The sequence below is a fragment of the Suncus etruscus genome, chromosome 10 (assembly GCF_024139225.1).
Source record: "Suncus etruscus isolate mSunEtr1 chromosome 10, mSunEtr1.pri.cur, whole genome shotgun sequence".
Lineage (NCBI taxonomy): Eukaryota > Metazoa > Chordata > Mammalia > Eulipotyphla > Soricidae > Suncus > Suncus etruscus.
In genome coordinates, this window is record NC_064857.1 from 29,868,661 (window position 1) to 29,886,788 (window position 18,128).

An 18,128-nucleotide genomic window follows, 5' to 3' on the forward strand; every position below is an offset into this window, starting at 1 on the left:
AAGCCCTACCTGCTGTGCTATTTCTCCAACTCTGACTAGGTAACATCTTAAGCCTACTATTTCATCTTGCTTGCTTGAACCGAAGCATGAACTGACTTAACATATAAGGAAATTAAGAAGTAACTTTAACATAAGAAGTTAAAGAAGAGCAAAAGGCTCTGGACCACTTTAAGAAAATTTCTCCATAAAAAAAATTTTTTTTAAATTATCCTGTGTGTTTTGGAAGAGAATTGAATGAGTGTGGTTAAAAAAAAAGAAAAAGAAAAAGAAAAAAGAAAAATTAGTTCAGTTTATTCTTGGTATCCATTTCCTGGGCAGTAAAGAGTGATGAATTCTGAACAGAAAATATAGAAAATGTATCAATAATTTGGTTGACACTAAGTGTCTAATTTGTAGGTCTTCCTACAAATTGAGAAAAGAAACAAAAAATGTAGGTGAGACCTAGGGGCCAAGTGATCTCAGGAGCATTGGGTAGAGAAAAAAAAAGGTCAGATCTAAATAGCCAAGCCAAAGTCAACAGAATCAAGAGATCCAAACTATAACAAGCTAAACACAAAATGGACCTGTTACACTAGCAGTCCAGAGGGCTAAGGGTAGAGAGGTATGGGATGCATGCTGGGAACTCTGCTGGAGGGAGGTCAACTCTGGTGGTGGAAATGGCCCTAATTCAATGTACTATATGCCTGAAATATAACTGTGAAAGACTTGTAATTCACAATGGTCTCAATAAAAATAAAAATAAAAAAAACTAAAAAAAAAAAGTGTGTATGTGTGTGCTGAAGAGGGCTACCATGACTTTAAAAGAAAATTTTAGTATTTAAATGAAATTTATCAGTTTATTGCCTTCAGCCTGAGGGTAGGAGAGAAGCAAAATAAATTTAGCCTTTGTATTTTTGGTTTGCTTTGCCAAGACAGTTAAGCATAATTTATTTATGATCTTCAATCTCTTTCTTTCCTCTCTCTCTCTCTCTCTCTCATTCTCTCCTCTCTCTCCTCTCTCTCTCTCTCCTCTCTCTCTCTTTTTCTCTCTCTCCCCCTCCCTCCCCCCAAGGAATGTAGTTTTAGCTCAAAATAGCCTAGACATCCTCTTGATTAGTAGAATTCTGCTTTATTGTGGATTTCAACTAATAATTTTCAACTGAATAAGCTTGTTTAAACACACCATTCAAGTTTCACAATATGGTATCCATTTCCTTTACCTTTCAGGTTTTGAATTTTATAAGGCAAACTGGGAAATTGTGGGCTGCTCTGACAATAACATTTTATTTGATCCTGACTAGTTTATAAGAGTAATAGAATTTTCCCTAGGATCTCATTTATTTTGTTAAAAAGAAATCAGGTATAAGTTGTATTTTTCCAAAGAGCATAGAAGGAGCTACTCTTTTGCAGTTTTCTACTCTATTTCTCAAGAAATCAGTATATTTAAGTAAACTGAATATACTGTTCACACAGTTGAAACTGATACAATTTTAGAATCACTGAAATAAAATTCTCAAAATCCTAATGCCTGCTGACTGGTTCTAACCTTGACATATGCTCTTTATCATTTTTCATAAATAACTTGATATATATGTGACTAGTTTCCCTTTCAGGTTTATTTTCTCCAATTCTTACAGGTTGACTTCAGTCACAGGTCACAACCTGAGCACTTGTGACCACATGGCTCACACTTGAAAATGGTTAATTAGCACAAATTGTAGTTCGGGTATCAGTGCATGAAGTGTTCCTTCCTTACAGAATAGTTGAGTCCACATAAAGTTCATTTACCAGACCATAGTTCAAAATCAGTCATCTTGACAAGTTTGTACTCGTTTTTCATCTGTAAACTACACAAGTAAAATTCTGAAACAAAAATATATTTGACAAGTGCCAATAATGAAATATTAGACCAAAGAGCAGGACAGATTTACTGTGCAGTTAGTGAACCTTCAGCTTCAGAACCTATAAGGCCAGAGATAGCTAAATGGGAACGAATCATGCTTTGCATTTAGGAGACCTGAGTTCTACAATGGCACAGAGTCTTAAGCACTGCCAGGAGATATCTCCAAGCAGTAAATGAACTCAAAACAAAACTAAAGGACAAAAGAACCTTTATCTTGTAAAGACCTTTTTGAGACACCCTTTGGGAGTCTAGAAGTGTGTTTACATTTGTAGATTTGTGAATGTAACATATTTTAATCCTAACTAGTAAGAACACTGATCTCCACATCCTCCTTTTCTCTTTCTCTCTTTCTCTCTTTCTCTCTCTCTCCTTCTCTCCCTCCCTCTCTCTCCCTCTCTCTCCCTCTCTCTCCCTCTCTCCCTCTCTCTCCTTCTTTCTCTCTTCTCTCTCCCTCTCTCCTTCTCTCTCTCCCCCTCTCTCTCTCCCTCTCTCTCTCACTCTCTCTCCCTCTCTCTCTCCCCTCTCTCCCTCTCTCTCCTTCTCTCTCTCCCCCTCTCTCTCTCCCTCTCTCTCCCTCTCTCTTTCCTTCTCTCTTTCTTTCTTTCTCTCTTTCCTTTTCTTTCTTTTTTCCGGGCCACACCCGTTTGATGCTCAGGGGCTACTCCTGGCTAAGCACTCAGGAATTGCCCCTGGCTTGGAGGGACCATATGGGTCAACGGGGGATTGGACCTCGGTCCTTTCTTGGCTAGCACTTGCAAGGCAGACACCTATCCTCTAGAGCCACCTCGCCAGCCCCTGTCCTTTTCTCTTTCTTCTTTTAAAGTTTTGTTTAATTTTTCTAGTCACTGTGATTTACAATACAATTAACTGGCAGAATTTCATGCAGAAAACATTGCACACTTTTCTTCTTGATGTGTGACCATTTGGATATTTTGGGGATTTGATGAAAGGAAAATAGAATAAAAAATAGGCTTCATTTGAGTTTATGGAATATGCTTTTGTGATGTGCACTTTTTCCAAAGTTGTTGCTAGTCTTACTGGCCTGGTGTAGAAATGACTTTAGGAATACTTCCTAATAGGCCACTATGTCAGTTCACTAGGTAAGGGTACAAGAGTATTTTTATCAGAAGTAGAGTTATATTAATTTATAGATGCATGCCAGTCCCCCAAGCACTGCCAGAAATGACGCCTGAACTCAGATTCAGTAGCAACTGGATGTGGACCCAAAAAATGATCTATGAGAAAATTTCCAAATTTGACAATCTCTAAACTTTATGATATTCCTCTATGTATTTTTAAACTCCTCAATAAAAAATTCTTTAGGAGGGGAAACAATTGAGTCAGTTTTTATAAAAAGACATAACTCAAGGGGCTGGAGCAGCAGTGGCACAAGTGGTAGGGCTTTTGCCTTGCATGCGGTGGCCTATCAGGGATAGACCTTGGTTTGATACTCAGGTGTTCCTTATGGTCCCCCAAGCTAGGACCGATTTCTGAGCACTTAGCTAGGAGTAAACCCTGAGTGTCACCGGGTGTGGCCCAAAAACCAAAAAAAAAAAAAAAAGACATACTCAAGAAAATTTACATAGACCAATTTAGACTGAAAGTTAATATTTAAAAAATAAAGGATAACAAATTTTAAAACAAAAATTAATATACATATCAGAAAATCTAGAAAAAGAGTGTTTCACAGAGGAATTTAAAAACACATATAGGAATATGATAGTTTTTAACTTTTGGTTAAAGATTCTTAAAGCAGTAAAATGAGATTATAGTATAGAATTTGACCTCTAGGATGTCAGAACATAGAACAATGAGAGACATATAGATTTATCATCAGTCACCCTGCAGAACAGAAACCTGGGTGGAATTTGGCACAGAGCATGGATTTCTGTTCCAAAAAAAGAAATCTTCTGCAAAGAAGTTCGACTAAAATGACCTGGTGTGGTTTTTATAAATCTAATTTGAAAGCAGAAAGCTGTTGGGTCTTTCAGAGAGGTATGTAGCCCTGGATATGAGGTTATCATGACTCTATAAATTTTTTCTTCTTGTTCTATAAAGGAAAAGTTAAAGTTGACACAATAGATTACAATAATAGTACTCTATTAAATTACTCTACCAATAATAGTACTCATCTGGATTGATAGATGTTCCCAGAGACCTTATGGACAACTGTATTAGCAACCCCTGATATGATTTAACTATAATTTATCTTCCTCAAAAGAGCAGATGGATTAAAGCACTTTGATCATTTTTCTTAAGCAAGTTAGGCAAGGTCACTGGCTCTTTTATAAAGAGGAGCTTACATAGTTGCAGAAGTGCATGTGGATCTAGATAGAATAAATCATTATCTTTTGGGCCACAATTGGCAGTGCTCAAGACTTACTCCTGACCCTGTGCTCAGGGATCACTTATGGCAGCACTCATGGGAACATACATGGTGCAGGGGGTTAAAGCCAGAGAGATCATAGGCAAGGTCAATGCCCTTCCTGCTTATTATCTCTCCAACCCAAGATAACATCTTATTAATATTCCTGTCCCTTTGTCTTTTCTACTGTATTCCCCATTAAAAGATTAATCAGGGAAGTGGGCTGAGTGATAACATAATGGGTAGGGAGTTTGCCTTGCATGCAGTTGACCCAGGTTCAATCGTTGTGATCCCATATGGTCCCTGGTAGCCTCAGGTTCGATCCTTATCATCCTATATGATCTTTGAGCTTGACAGAATTAATTTCTAAGTGTACCTAAGCACAACCTCCAACCCTCAAAAAAGAATTAATCTGTATCTTTATATCCCTGGTCAGGGAGAAATGCATTTTATTATGAGTTCACAATTTGGCTTTGGGAATAGTGGTAAGAAATACTCAGAGTAATATGTATTTGTCAAATTAGTTACTCAACTTTTCTATGGCTTCCCCATCAAAAGAGGTTGCAGGTTACAAAAGAACTCTCAATTCTAAAATGGGTATTCACATAATTGAAGATTCCGTCCTTCAAGCTGGTCAGTAATAATCAGGCATTATATTTAAAAGAGAATGAAAGGTATGTAGAAGCCTTTACATAGGCTTCCACTTGTGGCTGGCATGATAGTACAGTGGGTAGGGCGTTTGCTTTGCATGCTGTTACCCCGGGTTCAATACTTGGCAATTCATATAGTCCTATGAGGCTCCCAGAAATAAATTCTGAGAGCCGGTCCAGGAGCAACCCCTGAATGCTGCTGGGTGTGGTTCCTCCCCAGCAAAAAAAAAAAACCCAAAAGTCTCTGCTACTTTATATAACAGAATTCCTGTTTCAGTCTGACTAAAAGAATCATTTGGATACAAACACAAACATGTTTTTAATCATGGTGCTTAAATATTATTAAAAAAGAAGATAAGAATCATATGGAATAGCTCTGACAAAGAAGTACACTATTCCTAATGTTTTCAGTTCTATCAGTTCTATCCAGTCAATTTTATCTAGTAATTCTTCTGTGGCTGTTCAGGGTTTGTAATATATTCTAAAGTAGAAAATATATTTTCAAGAAGAAAATAAAAGTTGGATTCTGATTACAAGATAGAAAGGATAATAACAAGTTTAACTCAAATATATGTAAATAGAGGCCTTTTGAAAGAAGACAAAGTATTGTTTTGTGAATTCCATGAGAATTTTTTCAGCATTTTGCCTTTACTGTTTTAAGTAGAATGAACTTAAAACCCAAATACTATACCAGGAACATGCATATACATAGATAAGTGGAGAAGTTTAGTGAAGCAAATAGTCCCATTATATCGAATAATTTTGTTTTTGTTTTTTAGGCCATACCTGGTACTCAAAAGTTATTCCTGGCTCTGCACTCAGGAATTGCTGTTGGTCACGTGCAAGGCAAATGTACACAGCCTACAGTACTATTGCTCTAGTCCCTTGGGCAATATTTTTTATGCTGATTTCATGCTAGCTCCAAATATGCAAACTTGGAAGGAAGATAAACTCCCAGGGAAAAAAATCCCCTTCTACCAATTCCACTCAATGCTTATCATAATCTAAAAGATGAAAAGACAGGAATTTTTTTTTCCTTTCCTTTTAACTTCCTAACTCTTGCCTTCCTTATTCTTCGAACAAAGATCCTAAGGTTACAAACTAAAACACAATTTTCAGGACAGAGCAATAGTACTATGGGGAGGATACTTGTCTTGCATGTTGCTGACCTGGGATCAAACCCCAGAACCATGTATAGCTCCCTGCCAGGAGTGATCCCTGAATAGGAACCAGAAGTAAGCCTTGAGAATCAAGAGGTGTGACCTAAAAACAAACAGAATAAAAAATAAAATGCAATTTTCTGGAAAGACTATCTTCAATATTTGCACCCAAATTTCCTGAACCCAGAGCTCGCTTTGCTGGGAGAAAACCATGAATTATATTTTTCTTTTTCTTATAATGCCATATATTTTAGGATTTCATTTTAATGAAATCAAGTCTGCTTTCCTCTATAGTTGGTATCTTCATAAAAGTCATGCAAATTTATGATTATTAAAGTAATAATCTTAATAACCATCATGTGTGACCTGGGACTTTGCTGGCCCTTATGAATCACCCCGTCTTCATTTTACTCCACCTTTTTCCATGTCAGTCTTGATTTGCTCCTCAAGATCCTCTGGGGACATATAGAAGTCCTCTTCTGTAGTTGATGGTTTGGGACGACAGTGTCCACAGCAACAATTGCAACAGCAGCACAGACAACAGCAAAAATAACAGCCAGTCAAGATGCCAATGATGACAAACAGGGTCTAGGAAAAAAGAGCAAAGTAAGACAGAGGTGAGAAGTGATAGGTATGAGGGAGTCCCAGAAATCAGGAATGGGTCTATGTACTCCTAAGACCTGAAGATATTTCCAGTTAGTAGACTATACCACTTTATTCTTATTCCATGCAAGAATTAAGAGTTGTGTTTCTCTTGAAACAAACTCCTCATAAAGTTTACCTAACAAGTTAGATGTTAGAGCATCAACAGGTGTGGCCCAAAATCCAAAAAAAAAAAGGTTGTGGGAAAAACAAAGTTACAACTTCACACAAAATAAAAGGTTAAAATTAGTGAACTAGAAGTCCCTAAAAGAAAAGAAATTTTTTGAAACCATGGTAGTAGAGGAAATGTAGTAATTTTGCACAGCAAAAGCATTAATATTGACACCATTTTGACCTATAGCATGTTATATAACAAATAAAATCATGAGACAAAGTAAATTTGACAGAAAATTTCTCTTAAATCCATTTTAGCAACATGGTAATAGAAGTCTAATGAATATTAATAGACAATGAATTCAAAATAACTATTATTTAAAACCCAAGATAAATATCAAATATATACTAGCACAGAACAAAACATTAATATTAAAAAGGAAGTGCTGGAGTAGAGACATTTACCAGAGGTTGAATTATTAAGAAGCTTTCTGAAATGCTGCATAAGAAAACACAAAAAGTAAAATTTTAAAACCTACATGGAAGATAGGTTCAGTCTTACAGAGAAATAAATGAGGAAAATAAAATGAAATTTTATTAATAACTTGAAGAGAAAAGAGAAATGAAACAAACATGAAGAAATCCCTCAAGAACATCAGATTCTATTAGAAGTGGAAACAAAGGAATTTGGAATTCCAGAAAAGAAGGAAGAGGGTAAAGAAAATAGATGGCTTCTTCAAAGAAAGAAGAATAGCACATACAAATATGTAAACAACACATACATTCTTGGAAATACAAGAAGCTATTAGTCCATTCAAATTTCAAAATGCAAAGAGTCATACCAAGATACACAATTGTTAAATTATCATAGTCCAATCAAATTGAGAGCCCAGAAATACATCTCATAATGATATATACTCATACATAAAGATATTTGATGGAGGGAATGGGTAGAAGTGGTCATTTTGATCATCTAATAACATTGGAACTTAAATGGTAAGTTATCCATGCATAAGTTGCAAATGTATTACACAATCCTGATATTGCAAACCAGCAGTGAATCAATAAAACTGGTTTTTATAAGAGTCAATGTTCCTTACACTAAGTCCTGAAAAAAATGTGGGCTTCTTTTTTTTTTTTTTTTTTTTGTTTGTTTGTTTTTGGACCACACCTGGTGACGCTCAGGGGTTACTCCTGGCTATGCGCTCAGAAATCTCTCCTGGTTTGGGGGACCATATGGGACGCAGTCTGCCCTAGGTTAGCGTGTGAGAGGCAAACACCCAACCACTTGCGCCACTACTCTGGTCCCAGTGGGCTTTTGCTTGACTAGGTATAAATGTGTTTTTTTTTTCCTTGACTAGGTATGTTTTTCTCCTCTCCCTCCATCTTCCCCTCCCATATTCTTCCTCTCCTCTCTTCTTTTTTCTCTCTTTTCCTCTCCTCTCCTTTCCCCTTTTCCCTTCCCAATCCTTATTCTCTGCTATTTCTCATTCACTACCTTATCTTTTCCACTATCAAACAGCAGGTTCTACATGAGTCAATGACATAATTATCACACATTCTCCTGAGTATTATTTGCTAATGTAGCCTAAGCTATAGATAGTAAAGTACATAGCTAAATTTGTCCTATATTAATTTATTAAATAGTTGTCACACTAATAAATTATTTTTGGTTTTGAGCAATGAGTCAGTTCTTAATTAGTCACTCTCTGGAGAGGGAGGGCAATCAGAATTAACCTGAAGCTTCAAATTCAAATATAATTAATGTCAAGAAGTATTTTAAGTCTTGCTATATTTTATAATTATTTGATGAGCTAAAGCAAAAATAGTTTTCAAATAACAACTGTGGATTGTGTTATTTCCTTTTATTTACAAAAATTTAATGATATAGTAATGTTAGTTTCTTTGAGATGGAATTGAAGGAATATTATCATGTTACAAAGAATGATTTTTGAAATTAAAAATTATTTTCACCTTTGCCCACCAGCTTGAGAACATGAAGTAGGTATTAACATTTTCGTCTCCAAATTGCTCAGCCACATAGAGCCCCAGTGATCCATACTTGTCATATATGTTTCTTTTAGACTTATCTGTAAGTATGGTGTGGGCATTGTTGATTTCTTTGAACTTTTCAGCCGCAGATGGATCATCAGGATTCTTGTCTGGATGGTGTTTTAGGGCCAATTTTCTTTTAAAATTAAAAAAAAAAATACAAGAAAGTATTATTTGCAAAGAATTACAGTGACATTTCAGAAGGTCACTATTCATTTGTACATCCAGTAATACATGTGACTACCATGAAATGATAAACTTTATGGTAATAATTTTATTAAACAAGTCATCATCACATGTTGTCTCTGGTTTATAATATGGAAGCACAATAGTATTGCTACTCCCCTCACATTTTCAGAGGAATTTTTATTATATTAACATTGCTGAATCAGACATTTTGCTCTAGATATTTATGTGAAGTTACTTTATCTGGAAGTTATCAGTAGCCCAGTCTAAGATTGAAGAGGCCTTTAGGATTTCCAGCATGAGAATTAGCAAAATTTCAATTAGAAATGCAAGAATTTTCCAATTATACCCCTTTTAAAAGCATAATGAAAGATGGGAGAGATACTAAAGTGATTAAAGTGCTTGCTTTGCACTGAGTCATTCCAAGTTTGATCCTTAGAACCCTATATGGTCCCCTGAACACTGCCAGTAGTGACTCCTGATTGCAGACATAGAAATAAATCCTGAGCACTTGCAAGTGTGGTCTCAGAATCAATAACAACAACAACAACAACAACAACAACAACAGCAGCAGCAGCAGCATTAATGACTAAGCTGGAGCAATAGTATAGCACCCATGTAGTGGACTTGGTTTGATCCTTCCCCTGTACCATCTATAGCCCCCTAAGATATACCAAGAGTGATCCCTGAGTACAGAGATGGGTGTAAACCCTGACCGCCACTAGATATGGCTTCAAAAATCAAACAACCCTCCTAAAACATAACCTCTTCACAAATATTCTACAAATCCTATCATGTTTTTGTTTTTACTTTTTTGAATTCAAATATATCTTTTCAAATAAGTCTAGTTTAAATAATCAGTAAAAATTTACTTGTGAATACAAAGTACTTTCACTTTTGTGGATCATATACAGTTGCTGAAGTATTTGGGTAAGTGTGAGAAGGAGGTAATTGGGGATTATTTTTTCTTCAGTTACAAATACCTATACAATGGATAAGAACTGAGTTATGACAGCCAGACTTTTAGCTGGTCACCATTTCATTCTACAGATGATTTAAATAGTGATGAAAGCCATTGTTCAAAGTTGAGTCTGTGATATTTTTCAATTACAAAGTCAACTTTATAGAAATTCCACATGACTTACTTTCTTCATAGTGCCGGTCATCTTCATGAGTAATTATAGGAATATGAGTCAAATTTTTGGTTTAGATTAAGTTATTTCATTATCATACATTAATAAAAATTTAAAAACAGAGTAGAAAAGCCTCATATACATTATAAATAAAACATCATAATATGCCAGAAAAAGAAATCACTCCTATTCAGAAAATGAAAGTAATGCTGGTTAGAAGGTCAATGAATATGAAGCAGCTCAGCATCAGATGTTTAAAAAGTAACAAAATATTTGAACTTATAATTCATGAAGTATGATATATTCTAATTGTGAATTCACAATCAGTACAAACATAAGACAACTATGATTCATTTTAAAAATTTTTAGACAGTTTACTTTTTGAGAGATGTTAGGGGTACCTATAATTCTTATAAGTGGGGTCACTGAACGCATATTATTTCATATACAGAATTTATGGTAAAATCTTGGCTCCCACTACAAAGTGCCCCATTTGTCTTTTATTTTTCTACAATGTTTAGTATATGCTAATACTAGTGTTAGCATTATAAATATTAATTATACACATTTTTATAAATATTTGTTAACATTCAAACAAACCTATGGAATAGATATATTTTATCTCGCTTTAGTTAAAAAACAATGAAATGAGGAGCTAGAGAGATAGCATGGAGGTAGGGCATTTGCCTTGCATGCAGAAGGACGGTGGTTTGAATCCCAGCATCCCATATGTCCCCCGAGCCTGCCAGGAGCGATTTCTGAACATAGAGCCAGGAGTAACCCCTGAGCAATGTCGGGTGTGACCCAAAACAAAACAAAGCAAAACAAAACAAAAAAAACCCAATGAAATAAATGAGTTCATAGTCATCGTATGATGAAGGAGGATATAGTGAGAGATGATTGGATTCTAGATAAATTTTGAGAGATAGCAAATAGATTCAATGCAATCAACAAAAAAAATTTACTGATGGCACTAACTTTTCACCTAAGTAATTAGAAGTTTATATATGTGCTATGTTATATATAGTATATTATAATACATACAGTATATAAGCACATAAACATGCTATATATTATAGTGAATTGGAATCATTTCTAGGGTTTTTCTGCTTTGGTTGATTTTTTTGTTTGTTTGGTTTGGTTTGGTTTGGTTTTTTTTTTTTTTTTTTGTGGTTTTTGGGTCACACCCTGCTGTGCTCAGGGGTTATTTCTGGCTCCAGGCTCAGAAATTGCTCCTGGCAGGCACGGGGACCATATGGGACGCTGGGATTCGAACTGATGACCTCCTGCATAAAAGGCAAATGCCTTACCTCCATGCTATCTCTCCAGCCCCTTTGGGGTTTTTTTTTAGGTTAGTAAGATAATGATATATTCAGATTTTTAATTTTGAATCATTTGAGATGTCTATTAGCCTTCCAAATAGAGGTGGAGCTGAAGGGATATGTATGTATGGAGTTCTCACATTACTTTGTGGTAAGTTACTTTGTGAGATATATACTTCGGAATTATTAGGAAGTACATGGTATTTATAACCATGAAATTGGGCAAAATTTCCAGTAGAGTTAATCCAAGTGAAGGCCTAGGACTGAGCTAGGACTGGAAGAAAGGACCAGCAAAGAATATAGGGAAGAAGAATGGTGTGCTACACCAATGGCATAGAAGAAAAATCTGGGAGAAATGGGCTCTTGGGATTTAAGTGAACAAAATATTTCAAAGTGACTGATCACCTGTGTCAAATACCATGCCAATTTAAGAATTGACTGATGACATGTGTAGTTTCTTTCTCCAAGATTTGCAAGCTCATTATTTCATCTTAATATTTGAAGGTTTTACGTGACTTGTTTTAAATGACTCCCTATATCCAAATTAGTAGGGTATGGGGATATTAAAAAGTTCTCAAATTTTAACAATGGAATTATCTTCAAGAAAGCTTTGAGCTCTGGATATAGTTTAATGTGCTAGAACACAGATTTTTCTAGTGCAAGACCAGATCTTAGTACCACCAAGTATAAACAAAAGAACGGTGTGATAGGGGCTCAAGAGGATTCTTTAAGCATATTAATTTTAACAGTGATATTCTTAGAATTCACATTCTCTATCCTGTAACTGTATTATTTTAGCATTTTTTCTTATTAATTTCAGAAATCATATCCAGGTCAATCAAATACAAGGGTTTTCACTTCTGCCTTGAAAAAAAAAATTCCTCAAAAATGCTACTTGACATACAATCCCTTGTTTCTAGAGTTCAGTTGTAGTGTGGCATGCTACACGGTCCAAGACTAAGCCTGAGAAACCTGGCTTCCTGTCATATTTTAAGCTTCTTGGAACTTTGTCAGCTCTCAAGGGTAGATAGCACTCACTCGTATATCACACTCCTCTAACAATGGAGTTGGCTGATTCAGAGGGCTGGAACACCTCCATATGTATCAAACCTAATTCCTGATTGTCAGCAGCACTTTGACTTCTCTTTGGCAGAAACTCTTGGCTCTTAAAATACAGCAAGCAGAGGCAGTGGTCAAAATTATATAACTACCCAAGGATGTAATTGAGCATAGACATGCCTCCTTGTGAAATTATCTATAGAACAAGAAATCACACAGGCAATTCTATGTAAGAAAAATCACTGCTTGAAGGACATTTAAATATAATGTTCACCTATGTTTTTTGACAACAGTTTAAAATAATTTATAATTTTATACTATTATAATACTTTAAGGCTTCTAATTTTTCTTGTTTAACCCCAAAGTATGAACTCTTTATTTTAAAAGCTTTTTTAAAAGTTTTTAGTCATTATTAAACAGTATTCATATGATATAAAAGCATCAATATCTCTCATTTCTGTTTCAAAATTCAGTGACAGCTTTCAAATGAAATGCATGATGAATTCAATGAGCAGCAGAAAAGGGAAACATGGGGTTTAGAGTTATGATGAAGCAAGGACACAAGATCTATTTGAAGCACTGGAATAATAAAATGGTAACATTCTCCATTCTCCCTCGTCCCATCATAAGTAACAACTAATCCCTGAGTTACTTCAGACCATCAGACTTCATTCTCTTTATTTTGCCCCAGCTATCAGCTAAATCTATCTCTGTAGACTTGGAATGTCAGAGATCTTGTTTGAAAAACTTGACCTCTGACCCTCAAGAAACTACATTCCTTCATTGAATGGCCATGTCTGTCTTTCTCATACAATACATTTTCAGATGCTTTCTCCAAGTTTTTTCTGTTGCTTTCTCTTTCAATTTATTTCCTCACTGCTATTAACTTTCTGCCAAATTCTCTCATTCACAAAGTTCATTGCTAATCCAATGTCCTTTGACATAGCCATCAGCTTATACAAACATAAAATATAGAAGAGGAAGATTGAGATAGTAGTTTTTCCTCTATTGTTAAAAAACCTTTACAATCACCTTCATGAGGATAGTGGCAGAGCACACTTGCCACTTAAGTCTCTGGGTTCTTTTTACAGCACTCCAAAAGCAAATATACAAATTAAAAAATATTGCTTTCACAAAAAAAGAAAGAATGTAGTGCAAAAATTAATAACTAATCAGAGTTTAAGAAAGTGCAAGTAGCAAAGGAAAACAAAGTATGTTGTCAGAAATAAGCTCTTTCTAGAGAATATTGGCTATGAGGGGAAGAACACTGGCAGAAAAAAAGAAAAATGAACTACTGAGTTTATTGGTGGGGACAAGGTGTCAGAGAAGAATCATGCCAGGTTCAAAATGCAACAAAATCTAAAAAGAACTAATGGATTCTGAGGACAATCCCATAGAGAAAGTGCACAGTACTAACCAGTCAACAGTTTGGGGAGTTTGGGGTTTGGGATAGAAGCTTCAAAACAGTAAGCTTGAACTGCACGTCTTTGGAGCAGTCAGAGTGTCAAAGAAGACATATGGTATGTGACATAGATATGGACACATAAGGTGAAAATGGGGGATCTGTAGATTTGCCTACAACCTTTTGATTCTCTACCCATTTGTGGCTAAAGTCAGAAGTAGTCTGGAGCTCAGTAGAACCTCAGACCACCAACAATTAAAACAGAGCATAGAGCTGTGGCCACAGGCAGGGAAATAATTTATCAGGTTGGTTGGTACCAGACTGTATAGTGCACACTGGTTGAAGACAATGATCATACTACAATCTGCCAAAGCCCGACTCAAGATAAATATTTATCTAGTCTCAGAAGGAGCTAATTTGAGGGGTGGAAAAAGGAAACCTTATAATGATATGCCAGCTGCTCAAACCCAAGGACTTAAGCAACAAGGCCAGTGTGAGGCATTGTTATCTATCATATCTGGGTCCTCTGCTGAATTGTGCTGGAAAGTCTCAACAACAGTCAGATATGGCATAAGTGCATCAGCATATACTCTGGATGAAACTGGTGATCGCATACCTTAGATTGCTGGCCAAACCTGAACAAAACCAGACCCACAGGCCTCAATCTGCAGTAGACACAATGAAGAAACATATAGGGTAGTAACATTTCTCTTGAGCATCCTCAGAGTCTCTCAAATCCTCCAACATTGTCTACTTTTATAACCACTAGCTTGTCTCACTACAACAAATTCTAATAAGAATGCTTGAGAGAAAGCTGGACTGTTAGTGGGTTTAAGACAGCAGTAGCCATGGGCAAAAACTCAGGACAAAAAGTAAGACCTGCAACTTGAAATCAAATGAGTAGATTGGCTTTAAATTTAAATTTGAATTTAAATTATGCACTTCCACTGTGCACAGTTATTTCTGAAACCTGCTGTTACAGAACATATGGTTCAAGGCTGTACCAGGGCACTGCTAAGGTACTTTCTCATATTTGTAGATGGAATAGATGAGCAGCTTGCCCAATTGTTTAGTTATTCTATAGTTTTCTGGGATTCAATAGTTAGCATTCAGAGTTCAAAGCAGATGACAGAAGATATCAGAAATCACAAATAGCGGCCGGGCGGTGGCGCTGGAGGTAAGGTGCCTGCCTTGCCTGCGCTAGCCTAGGACGGACCGCGGTTCGATCCCCCGGCGTCCCATATGGTCCCCCAAGAAGCCAGGAGCAACTTCTGAGCGCATAGCCAGGAGTAACCCCTGAGCGTCACAGGGTGTGGCCCAAAAAAGCAAAAAAAAAAAAAAAAAAAGAAATCACAAATAATCTGTTTCAGTGAAATACTCTTACCCTCATTAAGAACCACATTGAGAGTCAAGTGCTGACCTCTAGTGGCTATTAAAACAGACACTGTACTTTTAATTGTTCTGTGTAAAAAATGTTCCCAAATTTTTACTAAAATGTGTAATAACTTTAAAATACAAGTTAACTTCACTGTGTATATATAAAAAGGATTAGACACCCCCCCATATGGTTCACTACTGCAATACCCCTATAACACCCATAAAAGAGGTCTGCCCCTTTAAGATAGCCCTTGGCTAACTGTCATTGAGTGGCAGTTGAGGGGATATAGAAAGCCCCCACGTGGAGTGCAGGGAGCTGGAGTTCCTGGGTTGTTGGCGCTGGAGCTCATGAACTACTGGCTGGTGGACTGGTGCTATTTGCTGCTGTTTTGTTCAGATTTTGGATCCTTTTGCTCCTATGGCCTGTTCTTTTACCTGGCCCTCTATCTGACCTCATCCTGGCCCCAAACACCTCTCTCTCCTCTCTCTTCTCTCTCTCCTCTCCTCTCTCTCCTCTCCCTCTTCTCCCTCCTCTCCCTGCCTCTCTTTCCTCTCCCTCTCTTCTCTCTCTCCTCTCTCCCTCCCTCCTTTCTTCTCCTCTTTCTCTTTTTTTCTTCTTTCTCCTCTCTGTCTCTTTCTCCCCACCCCTAGGGATTAGTCATAATGGCCTTGTCCTTTCCACCCTGCCTGTACATTCATTAAACTAGGTTTCAAGAAAAAAAGTCTTATTAGAGTCTTGTCTGCTTGGCAAGACTTTGTAGGCAAAGGCCTCTGGCAGTTGGAGCTCAAACAGCTTGACTGTTGGAACAGGTGAGCAATGTTTCTCTGGTTGTTACAAATAGCTATCATATATAGATCAAGGCAATGATCCCATCCTGTATAAAGACCCTGGTTCCATTATAAAAAGAAATCTTTATATATCCTGGCTATAATGATTTTTAAAAATTTTGACCTTAAGAACATATTGATCTATTTGCTAATTAGAATTATGGATAATGGTGTGTTGAAATATCTACTTTCAGATAATATTTAGAAATAATAATTACCAATCTACTATAAAGCATTATCCATCCCTTCAGCCCCTCTGAGCCCAATCCACCAGTAGGAGACCAGAGAAAACCTTATAGTGAATGCCACTCTCTCAATGTGTTCTATATCAAAATCTAGAAAAAATAATCTTTTCCTTTACATATAAAATCAAACTTGACAGATGAGGCTGGAGCGATAGTGCAGTTATAGGGCATTTGCCTTGAACACAGCTGACACAGGACTGACCTCAGTTTGATCCCTGGCGTCCCATATGGTCCTCCAAGCCAGGAGCAATTTTTGAGCACATTGCCAGGAGTAACCCCTGAGCATCACCAGGTGTAACCCAACCGCCCCCCCCCAATAAATAAATATATAACTTAAAAAATCAAACTTGACAGAGAATATACAAAAGAATTTTGCTGAATCAGTACCAGCACAAAGGACAGGAGTTTACCCAGTTGAAACTAAGGTCCAGTCTCAAATCAAGGCCAGAAATCATAATTAGCATAAGTGGTGGAAGCCCCCAAACACCTGAATCTCCCAGGCCTGCCTAACATTAGTTACAGTACCACAGATGATGAGCCACTCAGCATTTATTCAGACTCAGAAATACCCTCCCTATTAGGTCAAAATTGGAATCCATCAGCTTTAGGCCTCGTGAACTACCCTCCTATCAGGATTAAAGACCAATTCCTTAAGAAACTTTAAGAGAGTTTGTGCAGTCTCTGCCCACTTTTTCATACTGTCCCACATACCTGTTAGGTTGGAGCAAGAATACATTTTGGACCCCACAAGACTTCTAGACAGTGACCAAAGTATGCCTAAACCCCTCACACTATTTACAGTGACATGTGCTACAGCGATGAGGTCAAAGCAAAATTACATAACTTGGAAAATATAGTAGGAGACTGAGATTAGAATAATGCTGAATATGCTTTATGGGGAAGTTGATTTTGAAATGTCAAAAAAAGCAGGCTACTTACTCTACCTCACACGATCCTAACCTATGTGCATGAAATAGTGTTGGGAACATGGGGAAAAGACTGACTCAGAATTTAAGAGAGTTTCACTAAAACATACTAGGGTGTAACAAAGCCTTTTGCACAGTTCATTAGCAAGCTATCTGAAGCAGTCCAGAAGCAGGTATAAGGAAAAGAAGTCCAGGAACACTTGATTAAACATCTGGCATTTGAAAAAGCTAAAGAGGACTGTCAGTCCATCCTGAGGCCAAAGAGAAAGAGGGAGGATGTAATGGGCTTTCTTAAAACCATGCCAGAATGTTGGTTCCATATCCCACCAGACACGAGTAAATACCCTTGAGACCTACCTACATTGCTCAGAGGCAAACTAGAGATCAGGATACCAGCAAAAAGATATAGAGCCCCTTCAACTATGCATTTTTAAGGCCACCACCTAGACCTTGCCCAAAATAAGGCTGAAGTAATCACGGGGCAAAAGAGTGTTGTTCTACCTGGAATGTAAATAGAGGGCAACCCCAGACCTCACAAGTCTATGTAGATGCTTCAACTGTGGAAAATTGACAGTAAAGGAGGGAATGCAAGCCCACCCTCTGGTGCCACCCTGACCATGTCCACGATGCAATGTAGTGAACCATGGGTCAAGTGGATTTCCTACTAGTCAACTAGGCAGAGGACCTAGACAAGGTCCCACAAAATCTGGGGTTCCAAGTCATGCAGACCTTCAACCTGTAAGCTCATTACAGCCCATCACCACAGGAAGTGCTGCCCTAGATAT

At 37.0% G+C, this 18,128-nt stretch overlaps 1 protein-coding gene across 1 annotated transcript in view; it reads right to left on the bottom strand.

Moving 5' to 3' along the window:
• Positions 1 to 18,128, bottom strand: part of DNAJC5B (DnaJ heat shock protein family (Hsp40) member C5 beta) — a 40,081-nt gene that overhangs the window by 3,955 nt on the left and 17,998 nt on the right. The window contains exons 2-3 of the mRNA XM_049781847.1: positions 8,788 to 9,001; positions 6,474 to 6,645 (exon numbers count right to left, since the gene is read on the bottom strand). Coding sequence (XP_049637804.1) covers positions 6,474 to 6,645; positions 8,788 to 9,001 — 386 coding nt within the window. The remainder of the gene's footprint in view (positions 1 to 6,473; positions 6,646 to 8,787; positions 9,002 to 18,128) is intronic.